Below are 22,842 nucleotides of genomic sequence, written 5' to 3'. Positions count from 1 at the left end.
AACAGTTGAGGGAGTTGGGTGTGTTTAGCCTGGATAAGAGGAGAGTGAGAGGAGATAGGAAAGCCCTCTACCAGTATCTAAAGGGCTGTTACATGGAAGAGGGAGCAAACTTGTTTTCAGTGGCTTCAAGTTACAAGAAAGGAGATTCTAACTAAACATTCAGAAGAAGCTTCGACAGAGCCATTGGATAGTTGAATGGGCTCCCTTGGGAGGTGGTGGACTCTCCTTCGCTGGAAGTGTTTAAGCAGAGGTTGGATGACCATCTGCCATGGATGCTTTAGCTGAGATTCCTGCATTGCAGGGGGTTGGACTAAATGACCCTTCCAGCTCTACCATTCTGAGATTCCAGGGTTCCAAGGCACCCCTGCAGTCATGTCTGACAATGGAGGCTGACCTGCCTCAGTCCCCATCACTGCATCCAAAGACTTGTTCAGGCATAGGTTGTACCAGCTTCAGTGCTAGGATCTCACACCCCTCCCTCCCACAACTCCCAAGTTACACCTCCCCACCTCCGTCCAAAGCCACAGTCCTACCTGGCATGCCAGCTTCAGCTCTCTCCAGTCCAGGGCCACCTGCCCGGACCTTGTGTGCGCCACCCTCGCCAAGAGGGCCCACGGTGAACTGGAAGGGGCTTCCGGGCACATGCTGCCCTTTGTACTTGACGCTGACTGAGTGGATGCCCGTCTCAGTGGGCACAAAGCGGATGCAGTAAGTGTTGTTTTCTGCCTCCAAGATCTCTGCATCGTGGGACTTGCCTGAAGGGCTGGTGACCTGAGCCGTCATGTCTCTGATGTTGATTTCTGTGGGACAAGGGGCAGCAAATAAAACAGCTGTAGAAACATGGGACCACAGCTTCGCTCCTTCCCTACCATCAGCCAACACCACTGTGCTAAGACCATCAAGACCCACACACATTCTATGGCAGGGGTGGCCCACAGGGCATTCAGAGCAGCTGGATCTTAGTCCAGTTCACCACTTAATCCCTTGTCTCCCTACCCCATTCTTAAGGTAACTTAATGCTGCTCCTTGTCTGAATAGTCAGATCTTAATAATTTCCCCCAGATCCAATATTTCTTCTAAAAACAAAACAAAACAACCCTTGTAAATACAAGGCAAGTGATATTGCACCCCTATTGTTCTAGGTCAGTCACCCCCAACCTTTGGCCCTCCAGATGTTTTGGACTACAATTCCCATCATCCCTGACCACTGGTCCTGTTAGGTAGGGATCATGGGAGTTGTAGGCCAAAACATCTGGAGGGCCAAAGGTTGGGGATGCCTATTCTAGATGAAGGCCAGGACAGGATCCCTTCCACAATAGCCTTGGCAGGAGCAGAGACCACTGGCAAGCAGAAGTATTTCACTGTACAAATGTCACACTTATTCCACAGGTGATCTGAATTCTAACACAGTGTGAGGCCTGTACTGGTAGCCAGCACCAGTTACAGAACATGCACATGGTGGTGGTGCATTGAGGAATGCGGCCTTCCCAAAGAGACCCCCCCCCCTCAAGGAGGTAATTTGCAGTGGTCCTTTCCCCCTTTTCAAAACATGCATGAAATTACCCTCATTGTTTCCGAGTAGTTCTGCTGACATTAGGGGTTTGGACACAATGCCCTAAACTGCTGATTTATATTCAAATAGAAGCAGTGTTCACTCCACTTGCAAACACAACAGTCTAGTCACAGTTTTACTTCTGAGCCAGGAAAACCAGGAAAAAAGCAAGCACATATACATGAAAAAACTCGAATAAAATTCTGAAACTCTACATATTAAAGGGAAAGCAACAACAGGAGAAATGAAAAGAAAGTAATTGTGCTGGGATGAGAGAACGGGAAAGCTTTAGGAGACATTGAGGGCTACATAACATGAGGTCAAGGGCTGCATGTGGCTCCCAGTTACCAACCTGTGTCTTAAACCAAAGTGTTCCACCAACTTGGCTATGGTTTGGAAGGACTCCCAGATGGCCATGCCTGTCCTACACTTCAGCATTTTCCCCATTCTAACAGCCTCTGTGCCAACTGGGGGAACTACAAGTCAACTGGGCTGAATATGCTTTGGTTTTGCACTGTATCATTCTGAGCTGGAAGACAAGGCTTATGGAGATTTGAACACATACTCTGGGTTCCAAAATTTCGCTGGGCACTGTCCATGGGCCTTCCAAACTTCTCTGTGCCAAGTTCAAGGGTGGGATTGGAATAATCCTGACCTTTAACCCTGTGGGAGGGGTACTTAATAGCTCGTTTGGGGCAGTAGCTCTCCACTGCTGAGCTTGTTTTAGGCAGCACCCCAAACCACAAAGCCTATCCTTAAGCCACTCACCTGGGATTTTCAAACTGAGGTCGCACTGGCTGCCAATGTTGGCAACCGAGGGGGCTTTGCGGCGGCGCGTGATCATCTGCTTCATTCGTCCTTCTCCTGTCACCTTCACAGAAAATGGACTCCCTGCACCGGAGAGATGGAGGGGGAGAGAAAGTAAGCCAGAGGGAGGGGGACTTGCTGGCTCAGCCACATGCTCCAATTGGCCCTTTCAGGGAGAGGAGATCATGGATCTGGTGGGGGTAGGTTTCGGGGCAGGAGCCCAAGAAAGCATCAACTTCCCTGTGTAAGCTTTTGAATGTCACAACACACACACACACGCCCTCAGCACCCTCCAGTGTAGCCATCGCCTCTCATCTGGCATTAAATCTCATTAAGAAAACTATGCAATCATTTTGTCATACATTTTAGACTTATCACTAACTGGAAAGCTAAGGACTGAATGTTCTCCATACAAGGCCTACATAAAAAATAAAAAAGACACACCAAATCAGGAAGTAAGCTAGGCCTCTTTGCCTTGGGTCTGCTGCTGGGGAGGATGCAGAGGAGCACTGGACTGCCCTTTATCTGCAACCCTGAACAGCAAAAAGCTGCACCAAGCAATGCTGCTGATCATGGAGTGTGTAGGCTGCATATACCGTATTTTTCGCTTATAAGACACACTTTTCCCCTCCTAAAAAGTAAGGGGAAATGTGTGTGCGTCTTATGGAGCAAATGCAGGCTGTGCAGCTATCCCAGAAGCCAGAACAGCAAGAGGGAGAGCTGTGCAGCAATCCCTCTTGCTGTTCTGGCTTCAGCGATAGCTGCTCAAAGCCTCTTCAGTGAAGTGGGAGCGTTCCTCCTATTTGGCTGAAGAGGTTTTGCATTGCTTTCGCTGAAGCCAGAACAGCAAGTGGGAGAGCTGCACAGTGCCTCTTGTTGTGATGCCTTAGCCTGACCCTCCCTCCTCCTTCCTCTTCAACAACATTTGATTCAGAATATTTTTTTCCTTGTTTTCCTCCTCTAAAAACTAGGTGCGTCTTATGGTCAGGTGCATCTTATAGAGCGAAAAATACAGTACGTTGGAGCAGATAATTGTTTTACAAGTGATGAACCCCCTGCTTTCAACTCCTGCAATGCTTTGTATCCATAGTTCAACCAGAAGCAAGCACTGGAAGGTAACTTGCAATCTGTTCCAGCAACCCAAGTATTACGGACACCTTTGTCCCATCTTCAATTGGAGACATGTTCTAGGGTCCCACCAGCACTTCCTGAACGCACCTTTGCTCCCCTCGCCCCATGCAACAACCCACCAAAGAGACTACCCGCACCTGGAACATGCTGGTCTGCAAACTTGATGTTGATGATGTAGTTGCCAGGCTCTGTTGGACAATACGTGACTTTGCAAGTACCATCCTCTAGGTCCTCAGTATTGATGTCGACCTTACTGGGGCCTTCAATGGACAAGCTCAGCCCACCATAACCTAAGAGAGAGACAGTTTGTAGTAACAGGGCTTTGTTATATGTTTGGACATCACCACCATGAGCTATAGGGGATAAAGTCACATGGTCCACTTTTCAAGAAGGGCTTCTCTAAACACCTATGCACTTAGGGTTGTAACTAGTATGCATGGAGCAGTAGAACACCAGTATGCTACCTTTCCTATGTCTATTCCTGAACATCAGGCTAGCCAAAGATGGGGCTTGTCAGCTGGAGGACAAATAGCCAGCGTCACCATGGTGAAACAGATTGGATCAGTGGGGTGGAAGAGATGAAAACAAACCAAGGATCTTATTGACTTAGTGATTTGTGTTTCTGGTGTACTGCTCCCCAAGAGCAATAAGAACTAAAGAGCCCTGATGGACCAGGCCAGAGGGCCCACCTTAGTCCAACACTTTGTTCCAACAGTGGTCAGCCGGATGCCCAGAGGGAGCTTGCAAGAACTCTCTCCACCTGCCATTCCCAGCAACTGGTCCTCATTTGAGACAAACCCCCTCCGACAGCTCAGCCACCATGGCAAGTAGCCCTTGTCTTTGAACCAAAGGATTATAAACCTGCATACCAGCATCTCTTGTGTCAATAATGAACTCTGAAGGTTCAAATGTCCGTCCCTCGCTGAGCCCTGGGCCAGAGACCCTGACGCGGCTGGCATCGCCAATTTCAGACTGGCTGATCATCACTGTGATGGGGCTATTGGGGATGTGCAGCCCATTCTTCTTGATGTTCACAATGTGCTCTCCAATCTCTTTGGGGACAAAAGAAATTCCTACAGAAAGATGGGGTGGAAAGGAAGAAGCAAAAGAGAATTGTTATACCTATAAAAATTTTTCTTCTACCCATGAGCTCTGCCAATCGGCTTCGGACATAACCAGAAAAGCGGAGGTCTTCTTGGTCACTCACCAACATGCCCATTGCGTAGGTGTTTGAGCAGACAAGGCTCCTCACGACCAGAAGGTGGGATCACGGTGGCCGTCAGCTGGCTCAGGTCCGTCTCGGTGATGTTCAAGGGGATGTCGGCAGAGGAGCCCACTTTGAGATGGGACATGCGCATCGTGTCATCTCCTGCAGAAGCAGAGAAAGGCAGGCATTGTGCCGTCAAGGTGGGCCTGCAGCCTACCTTCTCCTTCCCCTTCAGTGTGAGCTTACCACCCGCCCCCTTCTTTCCTTCATTAGCCCAGGTGGGCAGGCTCCAGATCTCACCAGTGATCTTGGCAGTGAAGGGACTTCCTGGGATGTGTTTGTCATTGTATTTCACCAATATGTTGTAGTCGCCAGGCAGAACGGGAAGATATGACACTGTGCAAGTGCCATCCTGGTTATCAGTGCAGCCAATCTCAGCCTTGGAGGGGCCTTCGATGGCCAGAGAGAGGCCACCTGGAAACAAGGAGAACATCAGACGTCAAGCACGGGGAGATCCATTAGCCCTAGTGCCCCAGTAACTGAGCCAGCCCCAAAATAGGGCAGTGTGCTCCTGTGCTGAAAATCAAGGCAGACCCCCCCCAAAAATATATGTGCGTGTGTGTGTGTGTGTGTGTGTGTGAGAGAGAGAGAGAGAGAGAGAGAGAGAGAGACTATACAAGTTTACATATTTGGTTTTGCTAGGCATCTCAATGACAGTTTTGTTAAGAAGAGCACACAATCCTAAGCCTATTTTCTCTGCTGCTTCCCTGCAGCAAGAAATGGAGGGATCAGGTAGCTACTGTGTGCATTTACACAGAACAGAAGCACCAACAGCCTTGCCCAAATGGCCAGAAAACCAGAGGGCAGGAGCAGTTCCAAGCACCAAGTGGGCCTTGTGGACTCACCTTCTCCTGCATCTTTTGTGTTGACGGTGAAGACTGCTGGCTTGTTGACTACCCCATGGATGAGTCCCGGTCCATAAGCAGTCACGTGGCCACTGTTGACGTAGTCCACATAGAACTGCAGTGGGCTACCTATGGAGGGAGGAGGGTATGGCATCAACATCTTTTAGATACCTACTAGCGCACATTTAGTTGCTCCAACCAATGTGAGCCTGGTAATTTCAGAGCCAAACACCTTTTTGTGTGTGTTACCTGGGATGTGCATGTTGTCGTAACGGATGTCCATCTCATGCAAGCCAGCCTCTGTGGGGGCGTAGCGCACTGTCACTGTGCCATCCTTGTTGTCTGTGATGTCTGGCTTTGCCACCTTGCCAGAGGGCATGCGCACCTCACCTGTGGGGAGGGAGGAAACCACAGAAAGCACTTTCAAGTTGGTGGGTTCTGTTCACCAGCATAGGAATGCAAGGACCCAGGAATCTGTTTTTTGCAAGGACCCCAGAGGGGACATTTTAAGGGGACCTGGATTAAAATCACTGGTCCACAATTCACTGGGCTTAGCTAGGCTACTGGATTCGTGTAAAGCTGTAATTCCATCTACCTTTCATAGAGCTGTTGAAAGGAGAGACATTTAATATGCTGCAATCCTAGGAGTTTGAAAAACTGAACTGGTTTGGCAAAGCTCTATTTGCTACGCCATCAACAGATTATTAATTTGAGGTGAGGAAGTAGATAAGCTTTCTAGATGGTTAGACCTGCATAGGTTGGACTAAGAGGTTAGACTTTGGGTCCCTTCCAGCTCCGTGACTCTTAGAGATAAAAATATGCTACCAAGGATGGAGACATGATTAAGATCTATATCCAAATCCTTATATACAGTAGGCCAGGGCAGGCAGCCCTCTGATCTTGCCAGACACTGCCATATGCTTCACAATCTACCTTAAGAGCCACAAGGACTAGGAACTTAACAGAGATCAGGAAGCTGAGTTTTGCCTCCATTTACATTCTGTGCTCCATGCATACTGCTCAAAACACAGCCTGGCTATCAACTATTGCCCTGACCTCTGTAAAAGGCAGAGTCCTAAACCACTTTGGTCATGTCCCCCTCCCATCCCATTACCTGTGATCTCTCCTTTCTTGATGGTAAAAGGAATGACCAAGTCGAAAGGCCGCAGTCCGGCATCCAGTCCATTGACAGGACGGTCTGTTGCCTGGAAAAGACAGAGGCACCCCCAAACCCAACACAGCAGTGAGAATGGTTTTTGCTTTTTCGAGAGCCAGACAAGACAAGGAGGGATGGGAAGAAATGGCAGGAGTTCATAAACAGCGATGGAACATGGAGCAGACAAAGACAGACTTTGAAAAGCCACCAGGTACCAGACAGTCGGGGGAGAGAAAGAGTGTGTAGACAGGCAAGCTGGCCAGCAAGCCACCTGAGCTGTTGCATAAAAATGGATTTGGTGGACCTTCTTCCCTTTAAATGCTTTTAAATTTCAGGTTTGCTTTGGTAAGTTTGTATTGCAAACATCGGCTTGGGAGAGTTTTGGAGTCAGATTCTTGAACTAAGCACAATGCTGGGTTCTGAAGTGGAGCTCAGCAGTCATTTTACATACCGAGAGCGCCATTCCAACAGCTGCTCAGTGCAGAAAGAGGTCCTGGGACTCAACACACTCAAGCTGGCAAGAGCCAGAACTCGATTTTGGTTTTGTTCCTAGTTCCAGAACACATTTCTGGAGAGATGACACTTATTCCCCCTGCCCCCTTTCTATTTCATGGTGGGTTTAAACAGAAGCTGAGGGAGTTTGGTTTGGTTTTAGAGCTGTTTCAGGAAGCATTCCCAATGGGGTGGCATTCGCTGTAGTATCTGGGAGTTGCACAACAAGTGGAAAGTAGGGCAGTTGCTTCTGTGCAGCACATTCTGTCCCCACCCCCATGGCCCTGTCATTTGGTAGCTGGATATTTCATCCACAGGAGAAAAACTGAATGCCAGTTTTATGATCATCAGCTGAAAAGGTCAGCACTGCAAGGCACTAATGCAGAAAGGAGTTACCACTCTACAACACTGCACTGCCCCCATTTGTTTGGCAGTGATTGTCCCAAATGTGGCTGTGTTTCACTGGAGTGGAATCCCACTGATGTGCAGCCAGCTGTTGCAGCACAGTTGGGGAACCTGTGTGACCCTCCAGATATTGCTGGACTACAACTCCCATCATCCCCAAGCACCGACTGTTCCAAAGAAGCATCATTCTTTGCATCCTGGAAAGGTGAACATCACACAACCTGCCTGAGATATGACTTGGCAGACCCCCCCCCCCCCAAAAAAAAGAGAATGGAGGTATTGACAAGGACGACATACAAAGCACAGATGGCCCCCCTCCCCGGCATCAAGAGAGAAAGGGATGTGACCTCAAAGACAAAGACACCCTGGGAAAAGCCCCGATCCGGTCACATTCTGGGGGGTCTCTTCCCCCCTTGGAATTCAGGTGTGGGAGAGGCCAAGCAAGGGTGGGGGAGAAGAGGTGCCCATAAAGTTGCTTCTGAAAGCAGCCCACCTGTGTTAGCATCAAAGCAAAGTTGGGGGCAAGAGAGAGAAGTGATGAAGAGTCTGCACAGGGCATCAGACAGACCACCCAAAAGAGCCACAAAGCCCACTGCTTGGATTCTTGTGGGGCACTTGCAGGAGCAGAGCCACTGCCCCACCCCACAAAAGCTTTCTGCACAAGCAAAGGAAGCAGAGTTTCAAACTGTGTAGATTCTGCTCTGATTCTCTTCCTAGTTGACACGACGACTTCTAGCATTGACACCGTGTGTGTGTGTGACTCACAGCTGCTCAATAAAAGGCAGCTATTTCCAAGGATTGTAAGCCCAAGATCACAAAGTTTGTGGAAATGGTGAATTGTCTCCTGGCTCAGTTCTTTTTTTCTTTTCTTTTTTTAAAGTTGCTGCCTCAGAAAAGGTGGTCTTGAAACTTAGTGACTTTCCCACTCAATGAAGGAATATCCTCTCCTGCTGAGGCTTCCTCCAGATCCGAGACCCAGGGGACATGGGACCATTAGCCCTTTGCCCCCACCGTAGTTTTGGTCTGGGTTGGTGGCCCCCCTTGCTTACTCTTCACTTTGGAAACAAACAAGCAACTGCGTGTTTTGTGAATGGCACTGTGTCTAGTTCGGCTGCAAGCACAAACAGATTCACAGCTTGCCTGTAATGCCAAGGAGAGAGACCTGTAGCTCAGTGACAGGCAACCTGCTTTGTGTGCAGAGGGCCTCAGAAATTCCATGGAAAAGGAGGAGGTTGTTGCTGCTGCTGCTCCTGGGAAGGAAACCCAACTAGCAGATGCTCCTCAGGAGCTCTGGCAGAAGAGATCATTGGGGTTAGATCCGGGTTTCCCAAACTTGCGTCTCCAGCTGTTGCTGGACTACAACTTCCATCACCCTTAGCTAGCAGGACCAGTGCTCAGGGATCATGGGAATTGTAATCCAAAAACAGCTGGAGATCCAAGTTTGGGAAACCCTGGGTTAGATTATTCTGTTTCCACCAAGAATCACCAAAAATGGGGGAAAACCCAATAATTTGAACATCAGTTTCAACAATTCTCAGGGCAAAGGCAAGTGCTGGAGCCTTTCCTGGGAGTGGGTTTCCATTTCTTGGCGCACGTTCTAACCCATCTGCAGTTTCCAGATGTGGGTTCATAATCTAACCCTGCCACCAGATGTTTTTGTTTAAAGGAGCAGGGAACCTTTGATCTTGCGACCTCAAGCAGAAAACCAGCTCCCCCCTCCCAAGCAGTGGCAAACAGCGCAAAGCAGAGGCGGCTGAATTCCATGGGGTTCTCCCCCACCCAGAATGCCCTGGGCTAGCTTTTCCTCCAAGAAACTGAACTGTTACTGCCGGTCCCCAGGGCTGCTGTGCACCAGGTGGATATGCGTAGGGTGGGGCCCGCATCGGCTGGGCCATCTGCTGGGGGGTCGTGCGCTCGCCATCCAGGGCCTGTGGCGGGAATGGGGCAAGAGCGTTAGAACGGACCAGTGGAGAGGCCGGCTCAGGGCCAGGACAGCCCTGCCGTGCTTCCATTTCAGAACTTAAAGCCACAGGAACAGGGGAAACAGCCCAGTGGCCCTTTCTGGCAAGCCTGCCGCCATCATGTCATCCCATAACCATCATCTCCCTGGGACAAGTCCAGCCCCTTTGCAAAAACAGTAAAAAAAAATTTTTTAAAGAAAAAACCTTCAGTGCTCGGTCATTATTGCACAAAACAATCCAATCTTCTCTCAGATACTAGCTCTTTGCCAGAGGATAGTATCCCACACATATCTCCCACAGCAATATGGCAACATAGGGCACCTATGGTTGTTTTGAGAATTATTTGCTTCAGAAAGGGCTTGAATCTGGCATCCACACCCCCCCCTCACCCAAAGTAGTAAACAATCAATGGAGCTAGGAACTTGCTTTTCAAAGGAAACCTAAGTTTAGTCGTTCAGAAAGCCAAGCTTGGTATGTCTAACTGTGCTATAACACAGGTACGCCAGGAAAAAGGTGATGGGGAGTGACGGGGCCCCTGTGAGCCCCCACCCAAAAACAATGTCTGCAATCATAGAAGCCACACGCTCTGGTACAAAGTATTTCAAGTTTGCATGTAGCTGAAGGATTGTATGACCAGGCCTGCACAAGGAAACCAATTCTGTTTGCCAACGCAAAATAATGATCTCATTGCCTGAAATGCACATGTTGCAACGTGGTGCCAATTTATGTCTAGAGCAGAGAGACAGCCCAAAAATGTGGCCTGTGGGTTAAGAATGGGGTTTCTCCTTTTGCACACAAAAAGCACAGGAAACTGCAATGCTAAAAAGTCTTCTGGCTATTTTATGGGATGGTCACACACACTTTATAACTCTCAGGGATAGAGCTGGAGGTGGGGGGGGGGGAGAGAATACCCTGCTGAATAAATTATGATCTGGATTTTCTATCATAGCCATTCTATTCCCTAGGGACGGATTGTGCCATTTTAAGAAGCCTGCATGAAGCGGATGCAAATAAATGACTAGAGGAGTTAAGATAGGCAGGACTTTATTCTGCAGAGAGACTTTGTAGGGGGCGGGGCAAGAGAACTCCAGAAAAATCTGGATAATAAGGTAGGTGCTAGCATATTTGCAAAGCTAAGCAGGGTCCGGTATGGTTTCCAATTGGATGGGGAACCTTGATCCTGCATTGCAGGGGGTTGGACTAGATAACCCTTCGGGTCCCTTCCAACTCTGAAATTCTATAATTCATGGGTATGAGCTACTACTGTGATGTAGTACTGAATTAACAGCAGAACTAGGGGGAAAGAACACACAACACACAGAGCCTCAGGGAGAAAAATGTTCTGGGCCAGTCATGGTTGCAATCCTAGGCAATTTTTTCTGGGACTCCGCTAGGTCTATTGAACTTAGTAAATTTCCAAGATGCCCAGCGCTGACTGCAAGTGCTATAAAAATGTTAAGGATGAAATGGAGGTGGGGAAGAAGAATATTAACGGGTTTTTGTTGCTGCTGATGCTTTTAACAGAGTTAAAGCAGAAGTTCAGTTGTGCAAGAAATCTGTGCTCACGTGGAGAGACTCCAGTTTCTTGGCTATGAGGTGGGGTAAGAGAGGAAGAGGAAGAAATCAGGTTCAAAAATGCTTTCCACTGAGTCAAAACTTCCCTGGCGGAGGGACATTCGCTTGCTTGTTTCTAGCACACACAAGACAATGCCCATAAAGAAAAAAGGGACACTGTCCCTTCCCAACCGCTTCCTCCCTTCCTCCGCTTTCTGTGACTGAGCCAGAGGGTTCCTTTTGCATTGGAACCTGGAAAGAGTGAGTAATGCATTAAACAGGAAGGCTGGGTCTACAAAAGCCAACCAATGAGTCACATGTTACAGCAGGACAAGTTGTGTGTGTGCGTGCATGTAACATTTGTGTGCAAGTTCCTAGCTCACATTTTTTTAAAAAAACACAATTGCAGAATACGGGCTTATCCACACTTACTTTCCCTCCACTTTTTCTAGGCATGGTGTCCAAGCACCTTCTTTTTGCTCATGACTTTTCCCCACGGAAAGCCACTCTTTAAACAGAGGCAGGTTTAGGGGAGCGCGGCTGATTTGGCTGCCCTGGGCATGGAGCCTTGGGAGCACAACTATTACACAGAATGAAAGAGGCAAGAGGTGGGGAGTGCGCCAAATTTTGGTGTTGCACAGGGTGACGCTGAAATTGGGGGCCCCAAGGTCTGCCACTGCTTTAAAGCTCAATTGGAGCAAACAGCAATCCGCAGGAAACCCAAATCGCACCTTTGCTCTGATTGAGCACTAAAGAGCGGGTTTTTGTGGAGAAAGCTCCAGGGCAAGGAGAGAGAAAAACACTCTGACATACAAGTTTTTAAGCACACTTATGCCTGGAGGGAAAAGTAAGTGTGGATAAGCCCTCAGTCAGTAGAATTTGCACCATTTCAAGGAACCCTATTTTTTCAAAACAGAAAAAGATCATTAGTCAGAGGGGTACACTAAAATCACATGCTATTGTACATTTATACCGGGTTCCACCCCACATTGTGGGTGCCCAGCGTGTTACACGCATGTCATCACATGGCCGGGGGGGGGGCTGATGGGGCCCAACGGGCCCTCCTGTGGCTGCAACGAGCCCCATTGTGCCTCAGTGCACCATGAAATGTCATGCGTGTGCTGCGTTGGGGTGCCCCCCCCGGCATCCAGTGAACATTTTGTGGGTGCCTCGGCACCCAGGTCCCCCCAGAAATGGCCCCTATGCTGCAATACTACACCACAGGCAGGGAGTGCACATGGAGAAGCCTTCAAAAATGCAATTTCCCACCTGCAGATGAGAATTCTGCTACTTCTGGGTAATGATCCCTTTTACTTGATCTCCTCACCACACAAATAAGAGCAGAGGGAGCAAATATAGATTGTTTTTACCATTAAGGGGTGTATAAATTTTATGAAATAACAAGATAAACAATCTATACATCAGAGCAGCACAGCTTTTTCTGCCACCCAGTGCACATGTACCCTCCACAGGAGTGAGCAGGGGGCTGCCCACTTGATTATTCCGAAGCAAACTGAGGCGTCTGCTCCTGCAAAGAGTGCCTAAAGGCAAGAAACAGAGCAAGTCCTACCCAGAAGTTACCATACCCCCACCCCTCAAAAAGCAGCAGGTTATAAAACTGGACATACCAATGAACTGTTTAAAATAATATGTGCCCCCAAGACTGCAATGTGGCAAAATCTGAGGCTGAGGTGGAGTTTTCAGCAGCTTTTGTGTAAGGCAGCTGGGAGCATTCTGTAGGCTATGCTGCACTGCACAGAACTTCTCCCTCTGCCTGTGCTGTTATGACCCCCACTATTTTGGGGGAACAGGGGGAACAACCACTATATTTCTAATCTGATCATGGATGCAATTTCTTCTAAAAAACCCCCAACAACCCCAATTAGTCTGACCACAGCCTCCGTTCTGCAGGATTTTTGATTTTTGCCATTCAGAACATGCAACCCTAGAGCAAACAAGCAGAGCCCAGAATGTGTAATTCTCAGATCTAGAACGCACATGAGCTTTTTTTTTAAGAAGGGGACTCACCTCCCACTTCCTATGTATGTATGTATGTATGTTTATTTGTGTTAACCAGCTCAGATGTAGCCCAGGGCTTAGATCTGAACTCAGTGCCAGGAGGACTGTTGCATCTAACATGTCACAAGTTTTGGGACAGACACACAAGAAGTATCCAAAACAAAGACCAAACTCCTTTGCTAATACTGCCCCTGCTCTTTCAGGTAAAATCATCTCACCACCACAGTTCTGGGCTTCTAAGTCAGTATGGCAGGAAGTTCCATTATCACTCATTTAAAGGAGGCAGAACTACCGCAGGACAAGACTTGTATGAGCACACATGTATGAGCCTTCCAGCATCAGCACCGTGCTAGCCACAATCGCATTAGGCATTAAACCCTTTGCTGAACCAGACACCTCTGGCCACATACTGCTCCCTGGTCACCCCAAGACTCACCGTAACCTGGAAAGGACTGTTGGGAATGTGCTCTCCTCCGAAGCGCACACAGATGACATATTTGCCTGGTTGGGGCGCCGTGTAGAAGATGTCAAAGGTGCCGTCCTCATTTTCCACCACATCCACGTCCACCTCTGTGCCATCAGGAGTGCATACTGTGCAAGTCACCTTGCCCTTCCCGGCAGCCTTGGCATCCACCGTGATCACCGTCTCCTCACCAATTTGGATGGTGGGCCCAATGCCGGCTCCTGGCAGAAGGGAAAGCCAATGAGGAATGGAGAACTTGAGTCCAATTCCCAACTCCTTCCCATCATGCACCATGGGTCTCCCTAAGCTCCCAGCCTCTTATACCAGCTGACATGGCCTCATGGGGACTTTGAGACAGAGGGCAGGTTGACCAAATTGTGGGGGGACCAATATTGCACAGATGAATTAAGCCACTGTAGGTCAAAACAGAGCACCTGACCAATGGGCTACATTCACCCATTCAGTTGCAGGTACAAGTGGTCAATTGATTGTATAAACCCAAAGGCCTTCACAATGGACGACAGAATAAAAGGAAACTTTGCAAGTATGAAAACACAAGCTGGAACACTAGGGCCAGTTCACACTTGCTGGTGGACCCCACACAAGCTCTTCCCAGGAATACTTGCATTCACATGAGAGGCCTGCTTTTGCAGACACCACAATTTGCTCAAAATGATGGCTGTTCCAGCCAATACCAAAGCCTGGTCAGCAGTTAAGTTTTCGGCAGGACAATGTTTAGAACTCAGCCAAGATATGTTACCACCCACCACTATCTACTAGAGACTGTTCCCCTGATGCACCTCAGTGGCTCACTCCCATTTCACATGTGCTTATGCAAGGGAGAAGGTGATTGAGGTGCAGAGGAGAGGCTGTCAGAGCCCCCACACCAATTGTGTTGAGGTGGGGGTTACAAAACCCTTCCAGCTTGCACAGGAGGCTGGGAGCTGGATCAGACCCAACTCTTGCCATCTGACACCAAGCCCCCAAGGAAACAGTCAGATAACATCACATTTTAAAAAAAGGACTAAAGCAAGATGGAGTTAAGGCAACTAAAGCCATGATTGGACCCCAGCAGCAGCAGCAGCATTGGTTGTTCATAAAGCAAGGGATGTTACAGCTTTGGGTAACTAGGGGTTGGCCAATGCCAAGGAAGTGCTTGTTTTCACTGAAGGACGAACCCTATGCAATCAAAGCACAAGAGGAGATTTTGAGCCACAGACTTTCAAACTAGCTTAAAGGCAGCCAACATGAGGCAGCCAACATGGTGCCCTCGAGCTCCCATCCTACCTGACCAATGGCCACAGAAACTGGAGCCAATGGGAGTTTGCCCAACAAGATCTAGAAGGCACCACAGTGGGTTAATCCTTCTTACAGAGAGGGCTCTGGCTTAAAGAGATTTCCAAAAGCAACAACACTGTTAACAAACAGAGAAGCTGCTGTAAATATCATGTTTGGGTTCTCCCCTCATCACATCAACATCAAGTTCAAGCTGAATCGAGATTTCTATTGTTGGCTTAGGTTCCTATTGTAAAATGGCAAATCATGATCAGAGCTAAACACACAATAATAAAACCTGGGCCCCTAGTGCTGGCTATGAGAGTGTGTTTTTGGGAATGAGTGCTGGGAAGGGGAAATGTTTAGATTTATGTCCAGCCAAATTTGACTCCTAAGCCCTCTGGATAGCAAAGACAGGCCATGGGCTATCAGTTTGCCTGTCAAGCTGCTTGGAGGATGCAAGTGGGGGGAGAGAGAGATGAGATAGCGCATGTTTAGGCACCAGGCAAAAACATTCCTCTTTACCCAGGCCTATGGCTATGGCCCACAGCCTGGAAAAATGCGGGGGGGGGGGGGGGGCGGGGCGGGGAGGACTGTTATTATGATGACTATTTTATTATTAGGCTGTCTGCCAGTATGCTTTTTATTATGTTTTTATCACTGATGTTCTGTAATGTGTCATTAATAAAGGACAGTATACAAATTGAATAAATAATGATGTTTCTTCACTGTGGTCTCGGGCTCTATCTGCAGCTTATGACTCCTCTAATCTACTTAGGAAGACCATGAGGTGTTATTTTCCCCTTACACTTGGGGTGGGGAACCTAGCTTCCCTGAAGATGGCAACCACTTCTCAGTTTCTCTGGTCTGAAGCTGCTGCCAGGAATTCACCCCGATGACCTTTCCAGTGGGGGCGCCTAGGCTGCGGAATGCCCTCTCCAAAAAGACTCGCCTGGCACCTGCACTGATCTTTTGAATGATAGGAAAAGACATTTCAATGCTCCCAGGGCCTTGCTTTTGCTTTGGTTTGATGACATTTTCATCCCCCAAAAAGTTTTTGATTTGAGTTTCTACTGAAATGAGGCTGCATTTTAATGTTGTATTTTAATCTTGTTTCAAGTTGTATTTTAATCAATTGTTTTATACTTGGTATTAGCCACCCTGAGCCCGATCTTGGCTGGGGAGGGCAGGGTATTATTATTATTATTATTATTATTATTATTAATAATAATAATAATTTATTCTGTAGTTGTTTTAGATTTTTATGTGTTACAGTTTTAGCCCCTTATTCTTGTGAACTGCTCAGAGTTTTCAACCTATTTGACAGTAAAGAAATGTGGCAAACAAAATCTGTTCACGTGCCTGATACAGACCTCTGAGGCACACTTCTTGTGGAAAGCCAAGACAACATCAACAAGGACTCCCACAAACCTAAAGTGGTCACCTGAGCCACCACAATGCTTGCAACATGCCTGCCTGTAGACAGAAGCCTTCCCCAGAGTTAAGAAACATGCATGTACCTGATCCATTTCCTGATTCACAAGCTCACGCCCCTCATTAGGCAAGCACAGCAGGAGATGGAAGATGGAGGCAAAGGGTAGGAGAGGACTATTTGGGGAGGCAGGGAGGGTGGAGAGAAGGGGGTGGAAGGGGGAAATGTACCATGACAGCCATAATCCAACCCACCACTAACATTCAGATCCACCTCCTTGCTTCCTATCAATGGCTAGGGTTGGAGAAAATGCAAGGCTGCCAGCTCTCCCTCCCCCTCCCCAAAAGTTGCCTCTTTTCTGCCTCTGAAGCAGAGGCTTAGTTCACAGCAATCCTATCCTGCTGGAAGAAGCAAAAAGTGAATATGTTCCAGCAGGTGCAAACTAGTGGCTCATCTCTGCAAGTAAAAAACTGAAAAATGAAAAAGAAAGGAAGGAAGGACCCTGTTTTGACCCCTAGCATCTTTGCTTCAAGGAACAGCTTCTCTAGCAGGTCTGCAAAAGGCCTCTGCCTGGGCCCCTGAAGAGCCACTACTGATTTCAATAGTCCATAATGGGTTAAGACAAAGTACGGGCCCCACTGCCTTCATGTGCGCTACTTGGAAAGCTGGCATTCCCTTATGCTGGCACAAGTCCTATCATTCAAACTCATCATATGTTTGCTGAAGGTGGAGCAGGTATCAAAGGGAGCTACTGAAAACAGTTCTTGTTTAGCAGCAAGCGCAGGGCAGATCATTTTTTTAAAAGCCCCAAACAAACAACAACTAAAGCAGGGCTGTGTCCCTTCAGATATGGGGACTACAGTTCTCATCATCCCTGACCACTGGGCCATGCTGGCTATGTCTGGGAGGAGGTGCACCACTGCAAGTGCCACAGCCTCCCCCCCCCCCCCCCGACAATCCCTGAACTAGAAGCTTTAATCAGTGGCACTGCACTTTAAGCGCCCGCCTGATCATTTTGGTCCTGGCAAGGTCTTAACAGACCAAGGAATACATATGCTTCTTTTATAGCCTAACCAGGGAAATGGCAGCTTTTATCCAGGTTCTGTGAAGTTCTATGTTAGCAACTGACCCAGTTTTCAGCAGGCACCTACTTTGAGAACAAGAGGTCCCTTCCAGATGGAGCAGTCCAACCAGCCCTTTGGGCAGGGAAGCCTGGCTGCCCTCTCCTCTCTGACCTGGGGCAGAGGTGGAGCCCAATGCCAGTGTGAGACCATGCAGCAGAAAAGGAAGCAGCGAGAGCAGGCAGGCAGGCAGGCATACTTGGGGTGGGGGAAGGAAGCCATTAGCAAGCTGCTTACCTAGCCCATGACCTCCAATCGACACTGAGGTGAAAGGGCAAAGAGCAAGGGTAATCAGAGTGAGACAAGAATCACACGGAACAGTGCACAATTAAAATAAAACACAGGAGAATGTAGGCAATGTGGCATTTCCCTCCCCACGGTGGGTGAGCGGTGTGGCCGGATGTGCCCGGCAAAAAGCAATCAATGTGGTGGGAGGGCGTGGCATTATTTTAGCGTGGCTCGCCCCACCCTCCAGCAGCCCTCACCCCCCCACAAGACCCTCACCTGGGAGGAGCGCTCACCTGTGACGGTGCACTTGCTGGCGTCGCCAGTGGGCAGGGCCCGGATGCGGTATGGCGAGTAGGGGATCTCATCCCCACCGTACTTGATGAGGATAGTGTACCGGCCGGTCATGTCTGGGACATACGACACAGTGTAGGTGCCATCTTGGTTGTCACGGATGGTGGCTTTTTTGGGCTTGCCCTCAGGATCCTGGCCACGGCACAGCCCAGGAAGGGGGGTTTAGAAGGAAGGCAAGCATTTCAAGTTAAGAGGCGGCAACTGCAGCAGCCATTCAAAACCTAGGTCCCTGCCCCAAGTTGTTATGGTCACGAGAATCTGACAGGAATTTGTATGAGTGAAAACCCACTTGAACCCAGTATGGCACAAGAAGGACAGCTGCTGCCATGGGCATTTCTTGCTGTTACATAGGAAAGCACTGAAAGGACATTTTATGTTTAAAAGGGGGGGGGGGGCTGAGCAAGGCATGAATAAACTGGGATTACCAAGGAGGAGTTGTGAAATTGGTCAGTGACCTACACAAAACCCTTGTTGTGCTTTAGATGCAAGCTCAGCTTAAGGCTTGCCACCACTATAGACCTCTGGTTCAAAATGAGTACTGAAATCTACCGTCTTGCTGCAGTGGGATACTCAGGAGTCAAGAGACTCTCACCAAGTGCAGAATTGGTGGCCCTTCTAAGTATAGGATGAGAAGGGTAGCCTGAGTCAAGGGCAGAAAGCTCTGGAAAATGAACAAAGCAGCGTTTCCTGCCATTTGGAAATGTTATCAAAGCTCCCACTCCTGTACAGGACAGCAAGTATGGCTATGTGACCATAGGGCTTATAGAAATCAGTGAAGATGTTGCCACAAGGCAGTGCCACCATGTGACTGAATGAAGGAGCTCACAGTCCACCTGACTGCAGCTTATGTGTACCTTCAGACTTGTCCCATATTTTCCACATCATCTCCCATTCATTTCTCCCCCAAGTATCTACCGTGGAACCGACCCCTCTGCCCTGAAGGCCTTCTCACAACAACCCCCAACCTGAATTCATCTCCCCTGTGGACATTGTTCCACTTACGGTGATCTGGACGGCCAGCAAGCCCTCTCCAGCATCCTTGGCATCAATTGTGAACTCCACAGGCAGGCTGGCTGGCACACCTGTTGTGTTCAGTCCTGGGCCACTAGCCTTTACCTTGCTGGCATCATGTGTGGGAAGAACCTTAACCTTGAATGGACTGTGAGCATATAAAAGAGGGAGGGAGAGAAGTGCCTCTGTTAATGTTAGGCAACTGACAGAGATGGCCACACCCCCATCCCTCAATTCCAGGCTGCACAGGTGTTCATCTTTCTCTTACACAAAATAAAGGCATTATATAGCAATCTGAGGCCACTGCAGCCTGAGGGAATCCTCTACCCATGAGAAGTTCCCATTGACAGGACAGCACATTCAGCAGAAACAACTGGTAAGTGTAAGACATTGTACACTGGGCTCAGTGTTCCAGGAAAAGCTTTCAAGTCTTGTGCCAGTTTTTGCTCTAACACAATTTGCCAGTCAACAGCAAGAGACAAAAAGATCTGTGGCATAAGGCTTTGCTTCCAACATTGATTACATGGATTACATTGGAGTCTTTAATAGATTTGCAGAGGCCCTCTCTCAAACAACTTGCCCAACGTGTTCAATGAAACTTTAAAAACATTAGTTGGGGACATAAGTCCCCAAGCCTCAGATTCTCAAGTGCTGGGTTTACAAACACTCTGGATTTCTAGTAAATGGTGAAATCATCTGAAGCTTTGGAAATATCAAAAAGCAGCCATCACTGTTAGAGTCTCTGCCTTGGCTCAGAGGGGCTAGAAGCTGCGGCCAATCCACAACCCATACCTGCGGGGCACCTCCTCATCTCCATAGTGCACAGCAATGCTGTATGGGCCTTCCCGGCTTGGCACGTAGCTCGCGGTCTGAGTCCCGTCAGCATTGTCCACCACATCTACAGGCTCCACCACTCCTGCAGGAAGAGTTCAACAGGTGAGAGAAGGGCCAAGCCCCAGGAAGGCACTACTGGTCTAGTCAAGCCGAGATTTGCTTACCTTTAGGGCCCTGAACTTTGACCTGGAGGGGTGCCACACCTGCCTTGCTGGTGTCAACCGTGAAGGACTGGGGGACATTGGCTCTGACAACACCTGGAGTCAGGCCAGGGCCTGAACATTTAACTTTAGATGAATCTATCACATCATGCACAGGCACTTTGAAGGGGCTCCCTATGAAGAGAGAGAGAAGGGGATGAAAAAGGTTGGATTTGAGCCCAGAAACCACTCCAGGGTTTCAGGTAAAGCACACACTCCTTACATCAAATGCAGTTTTAAAAGAAGTCTCTTGCTTTTGAGTCCCACCCGCGCTTGTGTTTCAGGAGGCCAACTTTCCTAACCAGCAAGTCCTATTTGCAATCCAATTGCCTGTCTCTTTGATCTTCCAGGGGACTCAAGCGAAGCGTACAATCATAAAACCATAGAATTGTAGAGCTGGAAGGGCCACAGGCGGCATGACAAATGCTCAGCAATGATGGGAGTTGGGGAGTCACAGGTCCCCCACCCCTGTGCCCTACGGTCCGCAGCCTTTGACCCCACACTAAGCATTACACCATCCTGCAGGCCCAGCCCAGTCCTGCTTTGCTGGAGATTGCTCAGAGGAGAGCTGACGAAATGCACCAAGAACGCAAAACAGAGATGGATATAAACTTCTTTTGCGGAATATTTAGGCCAAGGAACCTGGGGCAGTTTGAAATCTTGCTTTCATTATTTAGGTACCAGGAGAGCCTAATGGGACTATATGCCTTTCTTTTGGCTAGAAAGGCAGCCTAAATTTCCACCAGTGCCCTGCCCGCAAAAAAGAAAACACCAAAGTGGTGAAAAATCAAGAGCAACAATTGAATTGTGGAGCCAAGGGAAGAGCAATCTTTTCCGGTCAGTGGACCAGATCCCTAGGTCACCCAGACCTTGTCAGCCATTTTGGCAGGTGTGCAGGGCCACCCAGGTGTCAATCACCTGATGTTACCATGGCAGCTGGCAATGTGTTTCCTTTGCCCAGGCAGTGCAAAAGAAAGCACTTGGCCAAAGGCACAAAACATTGCAATCCCCAACAGCAATTCAGTCAAATCCCACTTTAGGCAGGAAGCCGCATCTTTACCTGCCTCACACCAAATGCAATATGATGGCAGGTGGGCAGGACTCAGGGAAAACTATTGTGGGCTAAATTAGGACTCCTGCCAGAACTCATTAGGACCATGGGCCAGAGGCTCCCTCTCCCTCTCTAGGGCCATGTATGCCAAGAGCGACAGAAGATACCACCATCACCAACCTATAAATCAGTTGCCCATGCCACTTCCTGCCTACCACTGCCACACACACAACGCAGCCCCAATCGGTACCTGGCACTTGGTGGCCACCATAAGTGACGTTGAGGTTGTAGGTGCCAGGTTCATAGGGAATGTATTCCACTGAACAGCTGCCATCTTTGTTGTCAGTGCAGGACATCTTTGCTTCAGAGGGACCTTCAACAGCTAGGCCCAGTCCACCAGAACCAGCACCCCTGTAGAAGAAGAAACCAGTTTTGACTCTAAAAGGCCCCAATTGATCAACATATCAAAGCCTGTGATAGTTGGCAGTCGCCACAGACTCATTGCCTCAGGCAAAGAAGATTGAGGAAGTGAACCAGGAAGCTCCTGTTCAAGCAACTTAGAAGCGCAGTGGAAGTGGAAGTGCTTCCATTAAGAACAGTTCTGGGGTGGGCCAATGAATCTTGTGTGAACTCTTAAAAAGCTAAAATCCCCACAGGCCAATGAATTTAAAAATTTAAAATTCACAGAGCAAGAAACCATTTTGGTTGCCTTAAGGATTAGTTGTAGCTTAAGTATGCTATCTTGTTTTGCCTGGGTGGCTGGATCAGACCACAGCCTGCCTAGTCTTATCTGTCCTTCCAACCATGTTTTCCTGCTTATACTTTTAACACACTTTCTCGCCAATCTTTGGGCCCTGAAGGAAGCAGATTCGATGCAAAGCAAAGGAACCCCAATGGAGAGAGCATTTTTTTCTTATGTTCTCTCCACCTTTACAAGTGCTACTGCTAGGAGCCGACTTCATTTTCCAGGCTGCTTCTCTAACTAGCTCAGTGCTGCATTACTGTGACCGCAAAAAGCTGGCCAGGATCTCATCTCATTAAAGAGATGCCTTTCACATTTATTACATTTGTCACTTACCACATAAAAGCAACTAAGATTCAAAACACTAAAAGAATGAAACCTTTACTAAGGGTGCTTAGCCTGCAATATTATAAAACGCACAAAACTTTTAATTTACTTTATGCTATTGCATATTAAAGCCCAGCATTCCTGCAAGATTCCTAGCAGTCACCAAGGTGATCCATTAGAGGATAGCAGATGACCTCCTTCCTGCCCATTCCAGATTAGCACAGCTTCTTTTGATGGCTGGGCTGCACCTCCCAAGGGAGCAGGCAAGGTCGGCTGCCCAAACCAGGAGGCGATGCCCTTCTCAGGCCCCTTTGCACAGCAATCCTCCTTGGTCTCTCTCCAGTTTTACCTGGTCTCCACCGTGAATTTGTTGGGCTTGTTGGTGGTCCCACTTTGGATGCCAGGACCATGCACTCGAACCCTTGTGGGGTCACATCCTTCTGTTACTGGCACCCGGAAGGGGCTGCTCGGCACAGGGCTGCCGTTGTAAGTCACATCAATAGAGTGGACACCTGAAGAAGAAGAAGGGGGAAAGCTGGAGCTCTTGGGTGCTATGCCTCAAACTTCAAAGCCTATGCATCATGGAAGCCCTCCTGTGACCTCAGGTGTGCGCAGACT

General features: G+C 48.5%; 1 protein-coding gene across 3 annotated transcripts in view; it reads right to left on the bottom strand.

Annotated features, from left to right (window-relative positions):
* FLNA (filamin A) overlaps window positions 1-22,842 on the bottom strand; it is a 90,745-nt gene that overhangs the window by 10,949 nt on the left and 56,954 nt on the right. For all 3 annotated transcript variants that reach the window (XM_083419169.1, XM_083419168.1, XM_083419167.1), the window contains 10 exons: window positions 9,476-9,583; window positions 6,717-6,807; window positions 5,852-5,992; window positions 5,603-5,731; window positions 4,998-5,171; window positions 4,698-4,859; window positions 4,360-4,563; window positions 3,628-3,780; window positions 2,321-2,443; window positions 534-800 (listed from right to left, as the gene is read on the bottom strand). In XM_083419169.1, the coding sequence (XP_083275295.1) occupies window positions 534-800; window positions 2,321-2,443; window positions 3,628-3,780; window positions 4,360-4,563; window positions 4,698-4,859; window positions 4,998-5,171; window positions 5,603-5,731; window positions 5,852-5,992; window positions 6,717-6,807; window positions 9,476-9,583 (1,552 nt within the window). The remainder of the gene's footprint in view (window positions 1-533; window positions 801-2,320; window positions 2,444-3,627; window positions 3,781-4,359; window positions 4,564-4,697; window positions 4,860-4,997; window positions 5,172-5,602; window positions 5,732-5,851; window positions 5,993-6,716; window positions 6,808-9,475; window positions 9,584-22,842) is intronic.

Source organism: Podarcis tiliguerta (assembly GCF_965153285.1).
Source record: "Podarcis tiliguerta genome assembly, chromosome: 17".
Taxonomy (NCBI): domain Eukaryota; kingdom Metazoa; phylum Chordata; class Lepidosauria; order Squamata; family Lacertidae; genus Podarcis; species Podarcis tiliguerta.
Note: the sequence above shows the minus strand (reverse complement) of the source record. Positions and strands in the feature narration are given on the sequence as shown.